Source organism: Microchirus variegatus (assembly GCF_963457635.1).
Source record: "Microchirus variegatus genome assembly, chromosome: 1".
In the NCBI taxonomy this organism is placed as follows: Eukaryota; Metazoa; Chordata; class Actinopteri; order Pleuronectiformes; family Soleidae; genus Microchirus; species Microchirus variegatus.
Genome location: NC_139802.1, coordinates 43,461,318 through 43,485,683, shown reverse-complemented (window position 1 = coordinate 43,485,683; position 24,366 = coordinate 43,461,318). Strand labels below are relative to the sequence as shown.

The window sequence follows — 24,366 nt, the reverse complement described above, 5'->3', positions numbered from 1 at the left end:
AATCACCGCAATTTTAAAGGAAAAAGTTTCACTTTAACGACGTCCTCCCACCTGACGCCCGTGTGTCCGTGAGCCTCGAGGGCTCAGCAGCTCTCATAGTGTGTGTGTGTGTGTGTGTGTGTGTGTGTGTGTGTGTGTGTGTGTGTGCGTGTGTGTGTGTGTGCGTGTGTGTGTGTAAAATGGCGGCACAAGCAGTTCTTCTGCTGTGATGTCGCCTTGCGTTCACAAAGCCACCGTCGGGTGGCGGGAACCCATCGGCTCCCCCTCCCACCAGCCCCGCCTTACTCCACCTCCACCTCTCTGACATCATCATTGAACTGCGTAAAACACAAGAAGAACACGACATTATACTGTTTATGTGATAAACAAAACAAAAAAAACACAACGTTTATATTGCTTTGTAAGCCTCTTTCTTTCTTACACCAAACTCCATTGAAAAAAGTAGTACTTTTACATACACGGCGCGCAGGAGCGGTCGATCCACTGCTGCCTCCGTCACTCGTCTATAAATGCGTTATTTTGCGCCTTCGGTGTCGGAAAAATACGTCATTCGGATTCACCTCGGTAAGAAAAACGTACAAAAACGAGGCGGCAGTAGACCCAGACGACCTGCAGCCACTGCTGTGTTCTCGCGGGCTAAAAAAAAAAAACGCTTATTTTGTGAATGGAGTTTGGTGCAGGTTCAAAAAGTCGGGAAAAGTCGGTCCAACGGTGAAATAAAGCAGCAAAACACAGTCGTAAGTCATCGTAGACTATTAAAAAACACTGTTTACTCACATTGAAGTGATTGAAGCCAGCGGCCATCGGGTGGTTTTGTGCCGATGGAACCGTCACACGGTCCTGTTACGACAAACATGTTCATTTACTTAGGTATTTATTCATATTTTTACATCAAAGTCATCATGTGGTCATTTAAAAGTAGAATTACTCAGATTTTTCTGACTTCCAGAGTCTATATAACGTACATTTTGTTGATTTAAAGGTCCAGTGTGTGACATTTGGCAGATATTGAACATCCTCTTTATATGAAGCGTATAACAGCTTCAATTTAAACATCATTAGTGTTTTCACGGCCTTTAATAAGTTGTAAAACGTACTTTAGGTAAGGGCCTTGCTTTATGGAGGCGGCCATTTTGTGTGCCACCACAAGAACCGCTCCCCCTTATCTGTTTCAATGGGAACACCGTTAGCTTATAGTGTTTTCTGCTACGCGAGGGCCACCGTAGTTCCCCGGAGTCTTACGTGTCCGTTGCAATCTACAGCGTCACCATTAGATGTCACTGTTTCTCACACACCGGACCATTTAAAGGAAGTTAATGTTCGATTATGTCGGCAAGAACTCACCAACGGTTCAGGTTCTGGTTCGTATCCGGTATTGGAGAAACTGACGGCGGCGGCAGACGACGACGACGAAGAACTCCTCGCCGCCGCCGTCGTCGTCGTCGTCCGCGGCGCCATCGTCTGTCGAGTTCGCAGGTAATACGCGAGCAGCGCGATCAGCGTGCCGATGAGCAGCAGGACCACGATGACGGACGCCACGGTTCCTCCCACGTCGTCTCGCTTCGGTGAGGCTGAGGAGGAGGAGACGGGGCAACCGTTAGCTAATTAGCGAAATTAGTCAGCTAACTATCGTGACGTTCGGGAAGCCGACTCACCGTGTGGGTCTGTGACTTGGTTTGCACAGTTGACGCCGACGGTGTACTCGATGTCGTCCAGAGCGACGAGTCCCGACGAGCCTTTGATTCCCTCCAACACGATCTGTCCACGACGAAAAACAGAGGACAGTCGACGTTAATGTGTAGCTACGTGATTAAAAATAACTCTGAAAATGTCCAAAACAAACCTGTACCACTTTATCTCGCTGTTAGGCGGACTTTTACTGCGAGGAAACTGGAGTTTGTGATCTTCCACCAAACTCCATAGAGAAAATCGGCGTTTTTTTCAGCTCACAGTGAAACAGTAGTTTCTGGTCTAGTGCTGCCTCGTTTGGTCAGATTCCGTCTCTTGGGTGACGTCTAACCGAGGTTTTCAAACACCGACGTCACAAAATAAGACATCCGATGTCACTGGTGGAGGCGGAAGTGGATCAACGACTACTGTGTGCTGTGGCGCGAAATCGCCGGTTTTCTCTATGGGGTTTGGTGTGGGGGGAGTTACCGCTTTACAAAGCAAGAGAAAAATCAGTTTCCTGTTGAAACACAGGGTATCTAATGGTGAGTTTGACTTGAAGTACACTACCTTTCAAAAATTTAGGGTAATTTTTGTTGTGCTTTCCATTAAAATTCACCAAAAGAGTTGCAAAATGAATAGAAAATATAGTCAAGACATCGACTATAGACACAAAGAACCAGCAAAAGTGTTTTCAGCTGTGCTAACATCATTAGCACAAGGGTTTTCTAATCATCCACTAGCCTTTAGCAAACACAATGTACCATTAGAACACTGGAAATGGGCCTCTATACACCTGTGTACATATTCCATTACCACATTAACAATGTATAGTATTTAGCCGGGAAAGCCAGACTCTTTGTCTATTGGAGGAATGTTGCTCAGGTATAAATGTGGAGGGCACGCTTTGCTCTGGGTCTTTTTCCAGCTAGGATCACAACCCGTTTAGATTGACTCTATATTTCTGATTCATTTACTGTTAGATTCATTGAAAAAAAAAACGTGCTTTTCCTTCAAAAATAAGGACATTTCTAAGCGTATGTAGGAACATGAGTTTCAAAGTAAGAGTCTGACCTGGTATTCCTCGGTGGACGTGACGTCCACTTGGAAGCGTCCCCACAGTCCCATCACCTCCCTCACCTCCATCAGCTGATGGAAACCTTTGGAGAGCCTCCACACCCTCAGCAGACTGTCGGCTACACAGAAAACACATCGCACAACGTCAACACGAGAATGGAAACACACACACACGACATCTGTACACCAGCGAGATGTTTGAGTCTTACACGAGGACGGGATGTGGGCCCAGAACTTCACACATGTGCCTTTGGTCGGGGGCAGGTGTGGGCTCAGCAGCTGAGCGTTTTTGTTGCCCGCCGTCCGATTGGTGCTGGGAAAGAACAGGAAGTGACCTAACAGGGAGAGAGAGGAGAGAGGGAAGATGGAGGTGAGTTCTGTTGGACGACCGAAACACAGGATCCAGATGAAGCAGTAGCGGACGTGAACCTTTCTCCGTGCCCAGAGTCTGGTCCTCCGCCGGGACCGAGTAGTGCTTCTCCGTCTGCCAACTCGTCAGCTCCCAGTCCAGCGTGTCCAGTTCCGTGTTTTGGGTGTTGCTCCAGCTGCACATGCCTCTCTCCAGGTTACACCTCGCACCTGAGGTCCATTCACAACACAACACAACGGTCACGCTTTAGTGCGGTTCAATCAAACACTGGTGAGTTTTGTTCAAGAACCGGCGCTGACCTTGGTTCTGACACGCGTGCGCCGACGAGAAGACGTCGTCCACGGCGACGTGAGTGTCTTTGCCGCCGGCGCCAACGACCTCGAACTCCAACTGCAGAACACGATCAGTGCACTTTGAGATTATCCTGATGAACACGGGCTATAAACTCTTAAACTGTCTCTAAATCACACTGAAATCATGTAACCTTACATATAAATGTCTTAAATAACAGATTTTTTTAATTATAACACAAGAACCTTAAGTAAGGTCATTAAGAATAATGTGTGTATGTGTACAAATGTATATATGTATATACATATATATTTGTACATACATACATACATACATACAAGTATACGTATATACTGTGTATATATACACACATACATACACATACATATATACCGTGTATATCTATATCTATATATACAGATATATAGATACATATAAACATACATACATATATATATATATATAGACATACATATACATATATGTATATACTGTGTATATATACATATATGTATATACTGTGTATATATACATATATGTATATACTGTGTATATATATACACACACACATATATAGATACATATATATATACATACATACATACATATATACACATATATGTATACACATATATATATATTTGTACATATATAAACATACATGCATACACACGTATATACATACACACATATACACATGTATATATACATACATACACACACACATATATACATACACATATATGTATATACATATACACATATATTTGAACATAATACATATATATGTATATACTGTATATATATACATACATAAACATACAGTACATAAATACATATATGTACATATATACATACACATATACATATATACATACACACACATACATATATACATATACACATACATATATATACATATACGTATGTATATATACATACACACATATATATACATACATACATATAAATACATATATACACATACACACACATATATATATATAAAGTATATATATGTACCTGCCAGTCCACCAGGTTACTTGTGATGTTCCCGTTGCCATGGCGCCAGACATCTCCCTGGTCCAGAGAGTTGGTGAAGATCTTCACCCGATGACCTTCCACAGGCTTCATGTAGACGGTCAGAGAACCTGCAGAGACCACGTGTGGGTTAAAAGTGTGTGTTTCTGTGTGTGTGTGTGTGTGTATGTGTAGGCTCCGCTCCCCTCACCAGGGTTCTCTCCTCCCATGTGATACCAGAAGTGCACACACTCCGTCTTGGCGGTTCCTTGACGCACAGGCGAGGCCAGGACCGCGGCGCTGCCTGAGGGGAGGACGTCCGCTCCGGTGTTTGCCATCATGTAGAAACCTATTATTTTAGCAAAATAAAAAAACGGTGATTTTCCCTATGGAGTTTGGTGTGGGACAGTGAGAACGTGACCCTGACTCACCCAGCTGAGTCTCCAGAGTGTGGTCCCTCTCAGGTCCAGGTCTCGTGGCGGTGTCGCCGCCGCTGCGGTGGAGCCACTGCGTCCCGCCCGAGCTGCTGTACCCGCAGCGTTGACCTTCAAACGAGCACATCCTGGGCGCGGCGCAGGGGCGCTCCGCGAACACCACGTCGTCGACGGCCACCTGTCCGTCGAAGCCGGAGCGAACCGCTTCGAACGCCAGCTGTCGGGCATGACGACGGGAGATTTCGGTGAGCGACGTCAACCCTCTCAAGTCTCAAGATTTCACGATTTCAAATCATGGCGCGTGGATTCGTACCTGGAAGCTGGTGATCTGGTGCGGCACGGGGCAGTGACCTTCATGCCACACGTTTCCGTGAGCTCCGGTGCGCGTCCACAGGACGATCTCGTAACCTTTTCCATCCGACAGCTTCACGTTTAGAGTTCCTGAGAGGATAAAAAAGCTTTATCAATCAGTTTCTTTTTGGTTTTAGTTCAAAATTGTATGATTTTAGCCACCTGACAGAAGGTGCGTCTAATAAAATCTATGTCGGCCTAAGTCTACGATATCTTGAGGACATACACTAAGTTCTAAAGGGTTAATCTTTACAGGAAGTGATCCTTGAGCAAAGTGAGCCCTCCACATTTATACCTGAGCAACGTCCCCTTTTGAATTCCTCCAATAGACAAAGGGTCTGGCTTTCCCGGCTATGTTTTAACACCTCTTTGTCTACTGTAGGTATTGAGGAGCCGACTCCCTGCGTATGCTGTAGGAAGGTGTCAGTTCAGGCTTTTTGGGGAAAAAAAAAATGTATTTTGAATTTTATTGATTTATTTTTTAATATAATTTTTTGACATTTTGGACGAATTTTGAAAAAAATAAATACTTTTTTTTTAAATTTTGGACAATTTTTGGTGAAAAAAAATTCTGAATATTTTTCTTTAAAAAAAAATTCTGAATATTTTTCTTTAAAAAAAAATTCTGAATATTTTTCTTTAAAAAAAAAATTCAGAATATTTTTCTTTAAAAAAAAAATCATTTTTAAAATATATAGTTTTTGAAAAAAAAATTTGGTAAAAAATTTTTTGAAAATTTTTTTTGGAAAAAATATAGTTTTTTAAAAAAAAAATTTGAAAAAACTTTTTGGGAAAAAACTTTTTTGGAAAAAATAAAGTTTTTGAAAAAAATAAATATTTTTTAAAGTTTTTTTTTTAAATTCGTCATCAGTTCAGGCTAGACATCCTAACTACACAATAAACAATACACTATACACAAAAGGACCTGGTCATATTCTTGTAATTCTTACCATTACAGGAGCAACAAAGCAACACAGAGTGTAGTTTCCTGGTAGAAAATGATGACTAACAGCGAGATAAAGACAAATATTTTCTGAAGGGATAAAAAAAAACAAAAAAAAAAAACGTGGAGGCTTTATCGTCAGGTGCATCCTCACCTGTGTTTGGCCCGTAGAGTTTGTAGAAGAAGGACAGGCAGTGATCTGAAGAACCTGGAGACTGCGTGAACGACACCAAGCGTCCGAACATACCGCGGAGGGACGGATTCCACATGTCCACGACGAGGCTTTTACCTGGACAGGGGAGAGGGGACATCACGCGCCGGCGGTTACATATGTTATATTTAGTGCTGGGCGTTAGCGCATGACACGTATCCATGACGACTGACCGGAAAAAGGCGCGCTTGTCGTGGTGTTTACGTGACTCCGGATTGTTAAAATGAGTCTCTAAAGTAACGCTAAATGCTAAAAACAGAGGCACACATACGCAGTTACACAGGTACGCTGGTTATTTATAGCTTTTGTAGCTCTTGTCCTTTAATAAACAGACCGCTCCAGTTCGACTGTAGGCGCGCTAATGGCGCTAAACAAGCGCTAAATGCAGCTAATGGAGCTAACTGGTAAATGGTGCCTGGACTCTGGTGTCGCGGCACGTACACATGATGTCACGTGCGCTAACGTGCGCTAACCTAGTGCCCAGTACTTTATATTTTACACATATTACGCATATATTTATACTCTACTACTCTTATTTGACAACACTTTTGCTCGTTTATGTGTTGACGTATTTACGCTAATTCCTATTCCGCTTACCGACCCCGATGGTGTGGTCTGTCCCGCTCACCACACTCCAGTCAAAGTTGTCGCTCTTGTCCTGATACCATCCACACAGCCCGTCTTCAAAGTTACAGGACAGTCCTGGGCGAAAAAAATTAAAAAAGTCATGTCATGTCATGTCTAGAAGACGTATAAAGGGTATTATTGTGCGTGAATAACAGATAATTAATTACCTGTTGGAGCAGAGGGAAGATATTCAGCGTAGCAGTCGGTGAAGCGAACGTTCTGGACTTTAATCTTGGCGCACGGACACAGTTTACGAGCGCGAGCCTCGAACGCCAGCTGCACAAAGTAAGAGAAGATTAGAATTTCACCTTTCACCGCAACCTGTCTAGGCAGATTTTGCCGCACAGACTGAGACTGTGTCTCAGACTTGCCTTTGGTCGTCGATCAACACATTTTCTCTGTTCATCTTTGAGTCACAAAAACACACCTGAAAGCGATGTTTCCTGGCTCCAATGGTCAGGTTGACGCCTCGCCACGCCCCCTCCTCCGCTCCCGTCTTCCCGCTGAACTCCCACAGTTTAGGCTGCACGCCCAGCACGCTGTCAATCACCCTGACGGACAGCTCTCCTGCAAACAGAAGACACGGTGAATGATCTAAGTGCAGAGTGATGAAGCAGTGACAAGAAGAAGAAGAACATGGTGAATAACGGACGTACCGATGTGATCTGGGTTCCCCGTGAGCGTGAAGTCAAAGCTGAGGGAGCAGACCGGGCCTGAGGGTCCCAGGAGAGGGGTCCTGGTCTGGGCTTCAGTCAGCTGCTGGCCCGGGGCCTCAACCACGTACAGGTACTCCTCTGAGAAATAACACAGGGATAAATGTGACTATTTTTACCTTAAATTTGAAAATACTGGCTTCTTAATGTGTGATAAAAGCAGGAGACTGAGGTCGTAGCGACACGCTAGCACCAACTGTCAGAACTAACCCTTAAAGCAGAACATCCAACAGAAGACATCACTGACTGAAGCTTTAAAGGAGATGGAGATGGAGGTGAAGTAGGTTTTTACCTTTGGACGTCGTGTTTTCATGAAGCTTCCAACCTTGACTCCCGATACTGGAGTCAGTCCAGCCTGAGCTGCCGTCAGTGTACGAGAAATCACCTGCACACACACACACACACACACACAACACACAAATCACATGATCACACACACAAAAAAAGACAAAAGAGAGCAGACAGATTGAGATTAGGTCAAACTTTAAGGGCTAACAATAACACCAGTGGTTCCTAAAGTGTGGGTCGGGACCCACAGACAGGCCACCATATACTGCCATACACAAAGCATGTAATAACATGGTAATAACATCTTATAACATGGTAATCACATCTTAATAGCATGGTAATAACATTGTAATAACACAATAACAACATCTTAATAACATAGTAATAGCATATTAATAACATAGTAATAGCATATTATTAGCATGGTAATAGCATCTTACTAACATCGTAATAGAATATTAATAACATCTTAACATGATCATAATATCTTAATAACATCTTAATAGCATGGTAATAATATTTTAATAACATGGTTATAATGACAATATTGTGATACTCCAGACAATCGTATATATCAACAATACATCTGTCATCTGTGACAAGCGCCACCACCAGGAATTATGAGGTAGTGACACTGAGAAGAGTAAAAATGGGGGAGGGGCCTGTCTGCAGGGGGGCAAGACAGTGGGTGGAGCTACAAGTGATTTAGACAACTTGAGGTTCCCGTACTTTTTACACTTTTATTTTGTCGACTTCTCGTGTGAATTGGGTGATTTGAAGCACCACCCCTTGTTTATAGCCCCACCTACTTGAAGTCCCACCCCCTCTCTTGCCGTTTACAGATGGATAAATTTGAAAATTGGTGGGAAATGTGTTCCAAGCACTTTTGTTTTTTAATAAAATATAAATTCTTGGGATGTTTAGTGTGTGACTGACGAACTCACCACATTTAGCCTCGTCCTCTGCTTCAGGACAGTCCTGTTTAAAGTCGCACAGCTTGTCTGCTTCAGTACACGGGTCTTTAGGGGATTGTGGGAACTCTGCGAGGGTCTGATTCTCTGTTCAAGAGAGAAAGTGAGAAAGAAGATTAGAGGGTTGAATCTTTGCTGAGGAGGGAAATGTGTATTGTCCTGTTGTAAGTTAAATGGCTTGTTCAGGATTATTTGAAGTGGGGTTGAAAGTCAGAGAGATTGCACTAAACCCTGTTTTTAGCCAATTAACAAAAAGGTCACGTGGTAAAATCTAGGCCAGCTTAAGTCAGCGATATCTGAGGAAACATGTTCCCTGCTTTATCTCACTGTTAGACAACCTTCTCCAACAGGGAACTCAAGGTTTGTGTAGCTTTGTCAACCACTCCCTCTCCCACACCAAAGTCCAAAAGGCTGTCTAATGACAAGATAAAGTGACAGACATGTTCTTAAGATGCCATAGATTTAATTAGATGATAAATGTGACTGAAATCATACTCATTAAAAGTCCTAAACTGTCCTTTTAATAGAGTTATAGGTTTACCAGATGATATACGGCATCCTGGGGACAACATGATGCTGTCGATGGCGATTCCTCCATATGTAAAGTTTCGGATTGCAGCCATTAGTACAATCTGTGAGAGTTTAACAGAAGAAAATACAAAAAAAAAAATTGTGAGAAATTTTGAAAAAAAAAGAAATTTGAAAAAAAAACTTTGGGAAAAAAATAATTTATTTTGAATTTTATTGATTTATTTTTTTAATATAATTTTTTTTAATTTTGGACGAATTTTGAAAAAAATACTTTTTTTTAAATTTTGGACAATTTTTTCTGAAAAAAAATTCTGAATATTTTTCTTTGAAAAAAAATCTTTTTGAAAAAAAAATTTTTGAAAAAAAAAATTGGGGGAAAAATGTTTTTGAAAAAAAAAAATCGAAAAAATATAGATTTTGAAAAAACTTTTATTTGAAAAGTTTGTTTTTGAAAAAACTTTTATTTGAAAAATGTGTTTTTGAAAAAACTTTTTTTTGAAAAGTTAGTTTTTGAAAAAACTTTTTTTTGAAAAATGTGTTTTTGAAAAAACTTTTTTTTGAAAAATGTGTTTTTGAAAAAACTTTTTTTTGAAAAATTTGTTTTTTAAAAAACTTTGAAAAAACATATTATAAACCTTTAATAAATAAAAAAAACACCTGGAAAGGGGAGCTGGTGACGATCTCCACCTCTGCCTTCACCCACAGGTCGCCCAGAGCTCCGCCCCTCTCCCACACCGGGTAGATCTTCTTATCGGCGATCAGCACGGTCAGACCGCCTGACCTCGGCCCGAACTGGTGAGTGTACATCACCATCTACAGCAGACACACACACACACAGTGGAGGTGAGAGGCTCTGACATAACAGCATCAATAAATAAATAAAGGTCTCACCTTGCACGGATGTGAACTGTTGGTGGGATCGAGCAGAGGACTTTGGAACGAGGCCCAGTCCATCGTGAGACCACCGTCGGGGACAGTGACGTACAGGAAGTGACCTACAAGAGTAGTTATGATAATAAATAATCCTATCTCATGTATCTATATGTATATATATATGTATTCATCCATCCTTTTGTACCTGCTGCACTGTTGCTGGAGTGATCTCTGCCCGGGCCTTTCAGAGGGTCACTGGTGGAGATGTTCTGCTGACTCGTCAGAACCCACTTCAGTTTGGAGATTGACCTCAGGTCCCAGCCACAGGTGCCGTTCTCAAAGTCACACAGCTGGTATCCCTCTGGAGACACACGTAAAGTTCATGTTTATGAGGTTTTTCCTGCTTTACTTTGCCCGTTACACCACAGGAAACGGACATTTTTGTAAAGTTCTCACTCTGCCACACCAAAGTCCATGAAGAAAATCAACGATTTTACATCACAGTAAACAGGAGCTGTTAATCCACTGTTAAGCCTCCGTCTGTGAGTTCAAACGTGTTGTTTGCGACTTAAATGTATGAAATCTTCTGTTTGTATCCACGTCAGTGACACAAACTCACCACAAGAGGCAGCATTGGACCAGCGGCTCCTGTGTTTCTGCTGCCTGAAATTGACGATTTTCTCTATGGGCTTTGGTGCGGGAGAGTGAGAGGTTTACACACTGTGTAACAGAGACGTTAAAATAGCATACACTACCTACGTCACATGTTGAAATTTCTACCGGTGGAGTGTGCTACTATTTTCATTCAGGAAAAATGCCGACAGCTAGCTAGCTAGCTAGCTAGCGGCTATTTGCAGAGTGCTTCGAGAGCGTTTGCTGTCATGTAGCTCTTCGTAACGGGCAAACTCTCGAAGCATTCGGCAAATAGCTGCTAGCTAGCTAGTTAGCTAGCTGCTGTCATAAATCGTCATTAGTGTTCAAAGCTCAACGGTCCTTTGGACGTATATCAAACCAACATATTCCAACACACTTCGACATTGTAACGTACTTATTTGCAAAATTATAATAACAATTTCGTTATTATTATTAACGAAATTGTTCCTCGGCCGCCATCTTTGTTGAAAAAAAATCAGCCGGCTCGCTGAATTCGCAAAGCATCATGGGTAATTTCATCTTCCACTTCGTTTTAAGCCCGCATCAGAGCTCAATACATTTTGAGGGTTGATTATAAGGGAAAAATCGCACTCTGCGCAAAATGTAGGGTTAGGGGAGGTACTGGGGCGGGGCCTAAATCTGACGTAGATGATCTTTTGCTCGGTCGTTCGCTTAATCGTGTCGTGTGATGTCACGTGACGTCTCACCGCTCTCGCAGTTCTCCTCGTCAGTGCCGTCGCCGCAGTCATCGCTGCCGTCGCACACCTGCTGCCGAGTCACGCAGCCCTCGTTCTTGCACGTTAGCATCGTAGCCGCGCACACCTGTGGCACTGATGACGTAGACAAAGGTAAACAAAACAACATCACAAGGACATTAGTGGACATAAGTGGACATTAGTGGACAGGACACTGAAGACTCACAGGGCAGAGCACAGTCTAAGAACTCCAGCTGGTCCACGGCGACGTCGCCTCTCTGCCCCGCCGAGCGCCGCGAGCTCATACGAATCCAGAACGCCGCGGGAATGCGTCCCAGGAAGACGGTTTCCTCCCGCCAGCCTCGGACGCTCGTGGCCTCAGGACGCCACACGACGGTCTCGCCGGAATCCTGGTAGAGCACGGACGCCCACAGCGGCGTGGAGCCCAGGTTTGCGTGACCTTCGCGGGATCAGAGCGTATATGAAACCGTGCGTCGTTTTTAAATATATGAAGACACGTTTTGACTGACTGTCGTTACCTGAATCAAACAGGAAGTATCTGAGGCGGAGACGACACGTCGACGACGACTGTCTCATTTCTGGAGAATCTAAAAAGGCGATCCTGGACGAGTCTGCTGTCACTGCGCTGACGCCCATGAACCAGCCTGTGTGTGTGTGTGTGTGTGAGAGGGGAAACTAAAGCTGTTATAGCAGCAGTGGGCGGCCATTTTGTGCATGTACGGATGATTTAAAATAGGCAAATATGAACGGAAAAGAATCTGAATTCACGATCTGGACACTGGTGGCTCTTATCGCACGATACCAGCTGTCAATCACACTGGCGTCCACTCATATAAGCTGTTTTAAATGGTCCATTTTCCTCTAAATGAGAGCATCATTTACAAAACCAACATCATTCTTTATGGAATCGGACAAGAAATTAACTTCCATTCAAATGTATCTACTTTTAAAACTAGCAGAGTCGCAACCCTGGTGGCTATTTACAATATAATTACTTCCCGATTAGCTTCACCGATCAACTAGGAAGACCACATCCATTTTTATACATCGTCTATGATTGGAATCAGTCTATTTGTCAGACATTACTGCAGATAAATGACGCATTAAAGCAGATTTTGCCTTCTACGTAAACCAGAGGTGTCAAACATGCGGCCCGTGGGCCACATCTGGCTCTCAAACTGATTTCATGCAGCCCGCCACTAAATAAGAATTATTTCGGCATGTTTTTTTTGGTTGTTTTCCTCGATTAATAGACTAATTTTGCATAATTTAGGTATTTTATCGATAACTATATATTGTTCCATATGAACAGACAACGCTCTTATTTTGAATTTCAGGGAAATATCATGAGAAATTAGATTATTGCAATATCATGATGGAATATTGGGATATAATTAAAGCTCACATGGCCCTAAGGAACTCTTCTGACCAGACTAGATGCTCAGTGACTTTGAGACCCCTGAGGTAAACAAACACATGTAATATTTGGGGAAAAAATGTAAATATATTTTTTGACATTTTGGACAAATTTTGAAAAAAATAAATACTTTTTTTTGATTTTGGAAAAAAAAAAAAAAAAATTGAAAAACTTAAAAAAAAGAAAAAAAATCTGCAAAAAAATATTTTTGAAAATTAGAAAAAAATTGAAAATGTGAAGAAAAAAATTGAAAATTGATTTTTTTTTGAAAATTTGAAAAAAAATTGCAAATTTGAAAAAAAAATATATTAAAAAACAAATAAAATATTGATCAGTATATGGATATGGAACCAAAACAGTTTGCATTATTCCCAAAAGTCATGACATTTTAGTGAGCTGTGAACCTGTGGCGGTGCCGGTGGTGAAGTCAGAGGACGGTCCACTGTCTCCTCTCTGTTGTCTCTGCCAGCTGTAATCTGCTGCACTGAGGGACTCGTCCTTCCATCCACACTGGGCCGCGTCTTCAAAGTCACACACAAACAGTCTCTGGGCGTAACCTTTAAAAAAAAATATATAGCAGACTTATTCCATCTCTCTGTGCTTCTAGAAAACAAGGGATGCGACGATACCACTCTCTTGTGCCCGATACGACACCGATATCACCAACCCGAGTATATATCTACCGATACCGATACTATTCCGATACAGTCATTTTAGACCATTTATGAACGTATGAGTGCTTTTCCTGAGTTTTATTTGCATGTACACAGCCTGTGCATGGTGAGATATATAGGATTTTTGGGCCGATATCGAATCAAGTGATTTCGAACCAGCGTTGGACATAATCATGCGAATCACATCGTCATCTGTCATTTCACTTAAAAAGTAGTCGCAATTAGATATTTTTAATCAAAAATCGTCAAAGCCATATTTGTCGGCACATAAGAGACACCTTCTCGTCTCCGCCCCTGCTCTGCTGCTGTATACAAACAAGCACTCCCTCGGTCAGAGCTGATAATTTTCACACGAAGGAAGCGACAAACAAATAATGTTATTTACATTGTTGAAGAAGAAGAAGAAAAACAACAACAAAGCACCAAAAAGGGATAGATAACAGGTTTAAAAGCAAGACTTTTTAACAGAAAACGGTGAATAATAATAACCTCAGAGCTAAAAACTGAGTTAGGTAAGTAAAAATACACAAAGATTCAATCAGATAAGGGTTTTCAAGTCTGATTTTACTTCTATAATGTGACATTATATGGGAAAAATACTCTTAATAGAAGAAATTCAATGTTTTTATTCGTTTCCATTATATATCACATTTTTAAATGTAAACACAGACATTTTTGAGGACTGATGAGTGTAAACAGGGCAGGATTTAATGCTCACCACAGTTTTGCTCGTCGCTGCAGTCGGAACAGTCGCACACAAAGTCACATTTGTTCCCGGGAGACACACAACACAGAGCGTCAGCAGCTGTGATGCAACAGAGAGCAGGAAAAACAGTCCATCAGAGGACAAATTCACATTTAAAACTGAAGCTGAAGGAGTGAAGCGCTGTTTATTTCTGTTTATTTCCCTCTTAAACGTTGAGATTGCGTGCATTTAAAGCTGCGGTATGCAACACCTCTGTGGTTATTGTTTGTTTATGCTTCCGTGTGAAATATCAGGAGATCGTCTTATCAGGATTCATTACTGTCAAAGATTTACGAGGAGACTCGGTAATGGAGACGGGCTCAAAGGCCACACACACACACACACACACACACACACACACATGGGTAATGGGATTAACACCAGCAGCAAAAAGAGCTCAGTGATGCTGCGTCCAAAGGTCTCAGTGGAAATCTCCGGATATTAAACTGGACATTCTAGTAAAAGTTAATTATATATCATTATATAACGTTATTTAAAGTGAGAATCCAACATGAAAAAACACTTAATTAAAGACTCACTGAATAAAAGAAGAAGTTTGCTGCTTTATCTGCGTGTTAAACTGCATTTTATCACGGGAAATTAAACTTTTCTTAAAAGCACTCATTCTCGCACACCAAATCCCATAGAGAAAATCGTCAATTTAAGCTAACATGGACACAGGAGCTGTCGAGTCACTGGCTGCCTCGACCGAAGTCGTCCTGTAAGTTCAAATGCGTTATATTTGTGAATTCGGGGGTTTGAAATTCTTCAGTTTGGGCTTACGGCAATGACACAAACACGCCAACAGAGGCAGCAGAGGACCAATCAGCTCCTGTGTCCCCTGTGAGCTTAAATTGGTGGTTTTCTCAATGGGGGTTTGGTGTGGAAGAGTTTTTACCGTTTTCTTTTATTGGAAAAAAGCCGTCATAAAGCAGTGAAGACACTATTTAGAGTTCTCTGATGCAGATTTCATGTTTCTTAGGCAGATTCTCTGAATATGCGACTATTAAAACCACACTTTAAAAAGCCTTAACTATAACTTTAATCTGTGTTGTCACCTAGGCGTGACCTCGGTGACATCTGGACTAGAGATCAGCTGTTTTGTTGACCCTGTGTGTGTGTGTGTGTGTGTGTGTGTGTGTGTGTGTGTGTGTGTGTGTGTGTGTGAGAGCTTACCCCAGCTCAGAACCAGCAGCAGAACCATCGCCGAGCTCCTCCTGCGACGCTTCATCTTCTCTCTTTTTTCCGTCGTCTTCTTCCACCTGCTGCAGCTCGACTCGCTGGGTCTTTACGAGTCCAACTATGAACTCTTCTTCTTCTCCGTGTCAGGGGGGAGATAGCGGCTGGACTTTAAGTTTACCCAGCATGCAACTGCAACAAACCCGCCATAAAATAATAATCCTCCATTTATTGCACAAGCGACACGTATCACTCAAGTTACAGCATTATTTGTACGTCCTGTACATATAATCATGTTTTAATCTTGCCGTATGTTAGTCACTCACTGTTTTTCCTGCTCTTACAGCTGATTTTCTTCATTATCTCTCCATAAGACGACGTTTTCCAACAGTGCTCAACTCTCCCTGCACCAAATCCCATTAGGAAAATCATCAATTTTACATTTTCTTTACATCACACAGGCTAAAGGAAGTGGTTTATGCATTGCGGCCTCCGTCGGTTAATAGAACTGTGCTGTATTGTGAATTCTGTGTGTGAAATCCTTCATTTGCATCGACTGGTGTGACTCAGACTCACCACACGAGGCAGCAGCAGAGCAGCAGCTCCCGTGTCCCAACGTGAGCTAAAAAACGCTGATTTTCTCTACGGACGTTGGTGTGGGGAGAAAAGCACAACATATAGCCGCGTAAACATAATTCATAAAACATATTTTATGAGGCGATTCTCTTTGATAAGAGGCTTAAGATATGGAACTTCATTCGTTTTTGAAGTTTCAACAGTTTCCATTTGTATCTCAATATCACAGCGAGTCGTTAATGAGACAGAAGACTGGAAAAAACAGGTAATTATAAACTTAGCTCATTATTCTTGGTGATGTTGAAAGAAACCATTAGTTTAAATTAGGTAGTGTTATTATTACAGCCAGGCCAGTGTTGTGATGCCCCCTAGTGTCCAAAAAACAATACTGCAGACAGGATCTCTTAAAAACTCAATCCCATATTTGTGTTTTAATTAAGAAATCATGATTGACAATAATTCAGCGCTGAAGTTTTATGATATGGAAGCTGCAGGATGATGATGATGATGGACGATTATTATGGGCTGTCGGGGAGGAACAAACAAGGAAGAGTGCGACAGGTTTTGTGGTGTTTCTCGTTTATCAACATCAGCGATCATGACACGAACATTGTAATTAGACTTCGACGCGTGACGAGCTTCACTTACAACTTCCTCCAAAACGTAACCCACGGCTCTTTTTACTTCCTGTTAGTCGTCATTCAGAGGGAAACTTGGACTTTCTAAAGAAAGGTTTAGTGATTAAAAGTTCAAACAAAGTGTTGTTTTAGTCGTAATGAAATGAAAAAGGCGTTTAAATTCCAGTGCAGTGAGGCGACGACAGCAGAGCAAAAAAAAAACTGCCCGACTGTGCATATGTCAATATGTCAATTCAGGAGTGAAAAAAGACCCTTAAATGTTAAAAAAAAATCAAGCGCTCTAAGGTTTTACACTGAGATATCGTGTCGTCTCGTGACGTGAGTTACAGTTCACTACGATGCCGTGAGTCCAGAGGAGCTCAGTATCCGTCGTTGCTCCACGTCACCTCGTAGCCTGGATACCGAGCCTTTAGCTTCTCTGTGGTGACCGCGTGGTTCGCTCGTCCGTATCCCTGCAAGGCAAAGAAACAAATGATCAAATAATAATTTATTTCAGATAAATTCCAGCACTGTTGTCTTTGCAGCTGGAGAAAAATAGCGACTTTAAGCCCCTTTTAGCTCCAAGGAATTCTGGGACAAATGTCGTAGAGTTCATTTTCATCGTTTTCCTGCAGGTTTCTCTCACCATGGAGTATCCGTACACGTGGATCTTCTTGTCCTGAGTGTCGTGTCTGATCCTCCCTCCTCCGACACACTCGCAGTCCAGGACGCCGTCCTTTTCCAGCTCCTCGGAAACCTTATCATAGATGTCGGCTACAAGGAAAGAAATGAGGGCAAATAGAAAACAAAACTTTGTTGTGTAACTATAAAAACAATAAAGTTAGTAGTTAGTTAGTTAGTTATTATCCTAATATGATACACACACACATAAATGTATATAAGGGCTGCAAATAACAATTATTTTCACAGTCAATTAATTGTTTGGTCCAAAGATATTTTGTCATAAATCACAACGTTATCTGCATTTAAGAAGCTAAAAATTCTACTAACGTGTTGCATTGAAACAAACTACTTAAATGAATCAAATGTTAAAATAATTGATGAATAATTTGGTAATTGGTTTATCTTTGGGAGACCTCATATCTATGTTGCTAAACTTGTCAGAATTTAATTAAAACCGAGTATTTTTAACACATCGTTTGGTGAAGAAACGTGTTTCAGATTTGTCCAGCAGAGGGCAGCAAAAACATACGAATTCTTACTTTAAATAAACAAAAACACACATTTCTACACGCGAGTACAATAACATTGTATGTCAGTGTACTTAATAATACATTAAGTGTATGTGTATTCCGTGTATTTTAACCGTATTACAGTGAGTTAAAGCCTGGTCGCAGCTCCTCCTCCTCCTCACCGTGGTACTCGGCCCAGCCGTATCCGCGGACTATGTCCACCTCAGAATCGTCGTCTTCCTCCCGGCTGTGAACGCGGATGAGGACGTATTTGAAAACGCCGGTAGGGTCGATGTCTGCCTGCGCTATGTTGGCCATGATGGCCGCAGCTCTGGTCTGTGTGCACATCTGTGAAGAAGATGCTGCTGCTGTCAGCGGCTGCGAAAACACGCACAGAACAACGACGACGAAGACCCGACACAGAGCGCGATAGTTCCGCGGAAACTCCGTATCTGAACAACAGCGTTTTATAATTTAAACTGACGAAACACCGGTAAACACTGTCTCACAATCTTGCTAGGTCCGCCATGTTTGTGACAACAACAGCACTTCCGGTTCTTTTACTTCCGTTCAATGATTTGATTATTTGATTGGCGGTTGGCCACCAGCGTTTAAACGCATTATCGCCACCTACCGGACTGGAAGAGTAGCAGACAAAAACAAACGCCAGTGTTTCTGAGATAATGTTTACACATTTCTTTCGCCGTCCAAAGGTCAACGTTCACACTGCTTTTAATGTCATTTAAAATACATGTATTTATTTATATTCATTTATACATGTATTTATTTATTTATTGATGTCAGGTCTCGTCCTCCATACACATTTGCAAAAAATAAGTCTTCCCATGAGAGACTAAATATCTCATTATTATGACTGATATTTATGATATATTTTCTCATAATTATGATTAAATATAGCAAAATGATTGAATATGTAGCTCATTCTCATCAGATGCTATGCTATCAAAATGATGAAATAAATGATTATGACTTAGTTTGTCATTATTATGACATAGTATCTGATAATTTTGACTTAGTATGTCATTAATATGTCGTAGTATCTCATATTTATGTCGTAGTATCTCATATTTATGTCGTAGTATCTCATATTTATGTCGTAGTATTTCATATTTATGTCGAAGTATCTCATATTTATGTCGTAGTATCTCATATTTATGTCGTAGTATCTCATTTTTATGTCGTAGTAGCTCATATTTATGTCGTAGTAACTCATTTTTTTGTCGTAGTAGCTCATATTTATGTCATAGTATTTCATATTTATGTCGTAGTAGCTAATTTTTATGTCGTAGTAGCTCATATTTATGTTGTAGTAGCTCATATTTGTCGTAGTAGCTCATATTTATGTTGTAGTAGCTCATATTTATGTCGTAGTAGCTCATATTTATGTCGTAGTAGCTAATTTTTATGTCGTAGTATCGCATATTTATATCATAGTATCTCATATTTATATCGTAGTATCTCATATTTATGTCGTAATATCTAATTTTTATGTCGAAGTAGCTAATTTTTATGTCATTGTAGCCCATATTTATGTCGTAGTATCTCATATTTATGTCGTACTATCTCATATTTATGTCGTAGTATCTCATATTTATGTCGTAGTATCTCATATTTATGTCATAGTAGCTCATATTTATATCATAGTATCTCATTTTTATGTCGTAGTATCTCATTTTTATGTCGTAGTATTTCATATTTATGTGGTAGTAGCTCATATATATGTCGTAGTATCTCATATTTATGACCTAGTATGTATTATTATGACTAAGTATCTCATTATTATAATTTAGCATCTCAATATATGCCTTATTTGGGTTATTACTAAGACATTATTATTTAATTTTATTTTATTGTCATGTGGCAGAAACGGGCTTCCATAGCAAAGGTTCCTGTCGTCGGCCGAAAAAAGAAAACAGAAAAAACGCCGGACCGGAAGTGTTGTTTCCTCCGCTGTTGACGGAACAGCTAACGGTGAACCGTGAGCACAGGGAGCGGAGGCTGGAGAGAGAACACACACCGACGACAGGTTCATCACCGGAGCATCACACGGTTAAACAGGTCTGTGCTCCAGTCCGGTTCTACCCGGTTCAAACACGGCTTCTTTCTTTGTGTTTTTTTTGTTTTTAATTTAAAATCGTGGTATCTTCGCAGTCACGTAAACGCGTCCTTCTCTCCAGCTGTCAATCAAACACGAAGGCGAACGGTCGGTGCGTCGCCGTAAAAAAAGAAGCATGTCGGGTTCGAGGTGTGTTCAAGTACCGGTGTGTGTTTCTGCAGCAGCAGCAGCAGCAGCAGCACAGGCCCGGGATAAACCGGGATAAACCGGGATGGAGCGGGATGAAGCGGGCCTGTGGGTGGTCGCTCAGCCATTTTCACTGTGTCATCTCACCTAACATTTAACAATGTGTGTGTGTGTGTGTGTGTGTGGATGAATGAGTGAGTGAGGCCTGTTGCAGTGGTGATGTTTATGTTGTTTTCGCTCGGCTCGGCTCGGCTCGGTTCCGCCTCGTCGTCATGGCAGGCAGCAGCAGCAGTAGCAGTAGTGCTGGATGGTCATACAACAACAGAATAAATAAATAAATAATTAAAATCGTTATTTTGCTAAAGTCTCAGAACCATCATTATCATTTAAACGCAGTTGTGTGAGGCGCACAAATATGGTGCGTTCCATTTGTAGTCGGAAGTCGGATTTCCAACTTGGGAATCAATTATGTATTTATTATTATTACTTGAATAATTGGTCAATAATCGATTAGTAAATGAGCGCCCCCTTGTTTGTGTTTTTATACATCAACACATTATATTGCACATAAACTTATTATGACGTAGTTTGTCATTAATATGACTTAATATCTCACAATGACGTAGTATCTTTAAATTACAAAATAGTATTTCATTATTACGACTTAGTATCTCACTATAACGACTTAGTATCTCATTATTACGACTTAGTATCTCACTATTACGACTTAGTATCTCGATATAATGACTTAGTATATCACGATTATGACTTAGTATCTCAATATTTTGACTTAGTATCTCATTATTAGGACTTAGTATCTTAATATAATGACTTAGTATCTCATTATTAGGACTTAGTATCTCACTATTACGACTTAGTATCTTAATATAATGACTTAGTATCTCATTATTAGGACTTAGTATTTTAATCTAATGACTTAGTATCTCAATATAATGACATTATCTCACTATTACGACTTAGTATCTCAATATTTTGACCTAGTATCTCAATATAATGACTTAGTATCTCATTATAAGGACTTAGTATCTCAATATATAATGACAGAGTATCTCATTATTAGGACTTAGTATCTCAATATAATGCCTTAGTATCTCATTATTAGGACTTAGTATCTTAATATAATGACTTAGTATCTCAATTTTTAGGACTTAGTATCTCAATATAATGCCTTAGTATCTCATTATTAGGACTTAGTATCTTAATATAATGACTTAGTATCTCATTATTAGGACTTAGTATCTCAATATAATGACTTAGTATCTCATTATTAGGACTTAGCATCTCAATATAATGACTTAGTATCTCATTATAATGACTTAGTATCTCATTATTATGACTTAGTAACTGATATTTTTGATTTAGTATCTCAATATTATGACATAAGTCTAGTATTTAAGTCTATATATTTGCTAATAGCCATGTTTTAGCGATAGCATGCCTGTGTGTAACTATCTACGACTGTATCTTGTACGTCTTGTTTGTCTTGTTGTTGGTGACTGATTTCCGTCTCTCTCTAATCTCAGGACATGTCTGTCAGGATGGAAATGGATCTCAGCGGAGTTTCTCGGACACACGTCTCCATCTGTCCCGCGGCTGAGCTCAAAGCCACGCTGAAACCAGAAGCAGAGCGACCTCGCTGCTCCAGCACGCCGTGTTCCCCCATCAAAGCCGGATACCAGATCCTGCACATGGACTCCAACTACCTGGTGGGCTTCACCACCGGCGAGGAGCTCCTCAAACTCGCCCACAAGTGGTCCGACGGCCCCCCGGAGAAGAGTCCGGTGTCGGAGGCGGTGCCCGGCCCCGTCCAGAGCGGCGCCCCCAAGTCCGCGGACCTGGGCGTCCACCGCTCGTCGCGCATCTTCAAGGCCAAAAACCGCTACTATCAACCGTACGACATCCCCGCGGCTAACGGGCGGAGGCGGCGGCGCATGCCGAGCTCCAGTGAACCTGCCAGGAGCCTGCACTCCCCACTGCCGCTGTGTCTGCTCAAAGGAAAGGGGGCGCAGTCCAAGTCTCTGGATTACCTTAATCTGGACAAAATCAGCATCAAAGAGTCGTCGGACACTGAGGTGTTACAGTACCAGCTGCAGCACCTGACCCTGCGAGGAGAGCGCGTTTTCCCCAGGAACAAGACATGAAACGCGCTGGACGGCCTCTCTTTTTTTGTTTGTTTTTGTTTTCTTTAATTTCTTGTTGTTTTTTCAGGCGTCCCTCGACCCTGTGAGGTTTTAGGTGCTATTTCCAGCTCGGTTTCTTTGTACTCAGATTATAAAGCGGCTCTTAAACGAAGACAGTCTGATAATCCAGTTAAACGATTAACTGCCGGGGTTCCTGCCTCGTGCCGTACAGGTGACATCGGGAGGGAAATCACTTAAATCCGTCCTCACACCGTGACGAGGTCCTGAACGCCTCGTTTCCACGCAGCTCTGCGTCTGTTCCGACGTTTATTTATAGTTCTTCAGCCTTGGGGGAGGAGCTAGTGACTGTTCATTCATACCACATGGTTCATTAAAATCATTAAAGTCATGTTTTATGGCTAACCTCTTCGTTCCGTTGCTGCTGTTAGCATTCCCCTCTGTATCCTTTTTTTAGCGGGGGTGTTCCAGTTGTAGTCGGAAGTTGGAATTTCCGATTTGAGGGGGCGTTCCAGTTAAGGGAACTTATTTGTTGTTAAGTTATTCGCCGACATGTTTCTACGCTATTTGTATTCGCAAAATACCACGTAGAGTGTTGTTACGACTGGTATTGCTGACGGTGACTAGCCCAAGATACGTTAGCGTTCAAGTGTTGCTACGCTGTTTGTACGTACAAATTAACATGTGCAGCGTTTGTTATCGTATTTTATTGCTAAAAACAGCTAGCCCAAGTTTTTTTTTCTCGACTTATCAACTGGAACACGATGAAGTCGGAGGTGACGTCACTTACAGGTCTGACTTTCCGATGTAAATGCAACGCACCACCAGGTGGCGTAATTTGTGAAGATTGCGCTCTTTATGCGACAACTTCACAGTTTAAGATGGCTGCTACGATGAACTGTCCCACTGGTGTCTGTGGACATGTTGCTAAGGTGTCTTTATTTTTTAAAATGGACTAGATTAGCTTGCTAGTTAGCGAACCTAGCTATTGTGCTCACATTAACCAACGTAACACACTATTTGTCACAGGAAGTTAGCTTAAAACAAGCTAGCTAAGGGGCAATTTGTTAGAATCCATTTGTTGGTTTACTTTAAAGACATTTTCATTCAAAAATTGTAGTTTTCAATCTAACATGAACTTCTTATCTTTAGTTTTAATCACTTTTTGTCCACAAAATTGCTCTTCTATGCTGTTGAATTGGCTGAAATAACAGACGCGACAGGAAGGAAAAACTCTGGTGGAAACGAGGCGCGTGGTTAAAAAAAACATAAAACAATGTGAATCATATAAACTTAGCAATAACTAGCGAACCTATTTATTGACGGTGTTTTCGTGTGTTTGTGTGTGGAGACGCTGAGGAAAAGCACATATCACAGATCGGAGCTTTAACCTGCTACAGGCCTGTACATGTGCGAGGAGCCGCGTTCTTGTGGACGATTTATTTAACGATTAACGCTCTGCATTATCAATAGTATGATTAAAGTTTCACTATGTTGCTACATTTATTTATTACTGTCAATTATTATCAGTGTTTTGAACCTCTTTTTTTTTTTATCATTAAATAGAGAAAAAAATGTGATTTTGATTGTGATGACAGTTGTAGTCATTTAAAGGGATAGTTCCGTTTATTCCAGCGTGGTTGTATGAGGGTTTAAAAAAAAACATATTTTAGCGACTTAAAAAGGCAAAGTTAAATAACTTGAGCATGAAAAATATGTCTACTGCTTTATCTCACTGGAGGACAGCCGGGAGGGAACGTTTGTGCCAACCGCTCACTCTCCTGCACCAAATCCCATAGAGAAAA

The 24,366-nt window shown here is 41.2% G+C and overlaps 3 protein-coding genes across 3 annotated transcripts; 1 reads left to right on the top strand and 2 right to left on the bottom strand.

Annotated features, from left to right (window-relative positions):
• Nucleotides 1-281: 281 nt before the first annotated feature.
• Nucleotides 282-15,805, bottom strand: mamdc4 (MAM domain containing 4; the record flags this gene model as incomplete). Its single annotated transcript, XM_083910012.1, has 29 exons — nucleotides 282-317; nucleotides 778-840; nucleotides 1,345-1,571; nucleotides 1,656-1,758; nucleotides 2,743-2,864; nucleotides 2,955-3,080; nucleotides 3,175-3,324; nucleotides 3,415-3,505; nucleotides 4,430-4,557; nucleotides 4,638-4,775; nucleotides 4,858-5,077; nucleotides 5,174-5,301; nucleotides 6,309-6,443; nucleotides 6,963-7,067; nucleotides 7,160-7,268; nucleotides 7,420-7,559; nucleotides 7,649-7,786; nucleotides 7,998-8,090; nucleotides 8,938-9,051; nucleotides 9,506-9,596; nucleotides 10,153-10,308; nucleotides 10,387-10,490; nucleotides 10,574-10,729; nucleotides 11,730-11,852; nucleotides 11,944-12,177; nucleotides 12,257-12,382; nucleotides 13,560-13,712; nucleotides 14,548-14,634; nucleotides 15,751-15,805. 29 exons carry the CDS (start codon nucleotides 15,803-15,805, stop codon nucleotides 282-284), a joined length of 3,651 nt encoding a protein of 1,216 aa, XP_083766138.1.
• A 983-nt stretch (nucleotides 15,806-16,788) lies between these two features.
• On the bottom strand, nucleotides 16,789-18,667 carry phpt1 (phosphohistidine phosphatase 1). Its single transcript, XM_083910773.1, has 3 exons — nucleotides 18,322-18,667; nucleotides 17,593-17,720; nucleotides 16,789-17,419 (listed from the first exon to the last, which is right to left on the bottom strand). Exons 1-3 carry the CDS (start codon nucleotides 18,485-18,487, stop codon nucleotides 17,327-17,329), a joined length of 387 nt encoding a protein of 128 aa, XP_083766899.1. The 5' UTR covers nucleotides 18,488-18,667; the 3' UTR covers nucleotides 16,789-17,326.
• Nucleotides 18,668-20,142: 1,475 nt separating this feature from the next.
• macir (macrophage immunometabolism regulator) lies at nucleotides 20,143-22,681 on the top strand. The gene is made up of 2 exons (XM_083899846.1): nucleotides 20,143-20,218; nucleotides 21,947-22,681. Exon 2 carries the CDS (start codon nucleotides 21,950-21,952, stop codon nucleotides 22,562-22,564), a length of 615 nt encoding a protein of 204 aa, XP_083755972.1. The 5' UTR covers nucleotides 20,143-20,218; nucleotides 21,947-21,949; the 3' UTR covers nucleotides 22,565-22,681.
• The last annotated feature ends 1,685 nt before the right edge of the window (nucleotides 22,682-24,366 follow it).

Bases quoted from the DNA above. Each gene is read 5' to 3' on its own strand.
- phpt1 (XM_083910773.1), bottom strand. From the start codon at position 18,487: ATGTGCACACAGACCAGAGCTGCGGCCATCATGGCCAACATAGCGCAG. The intron at 17,721-18,321 runs GTGAGGAGGAGG...CTTTCCTTGTAG, and splicing joins CGGCTGGGCCGAGTACCACG to CCGACATCTATGATAAGGTT. The intron at 17,420-17,592 runs GTGAGAGAAACC...TTTGCCTTGCAG, and splicing joins ACGTGTACGGATACTCCATG to GGATACGGACGAGCGAACCA.
- macir (XM_083899846.1), top strand. From the start codon at position 21,950: ATGTCTGTCAGGATGGAAATGGATCTCAGCGGAGTTTCTCGGACACAC.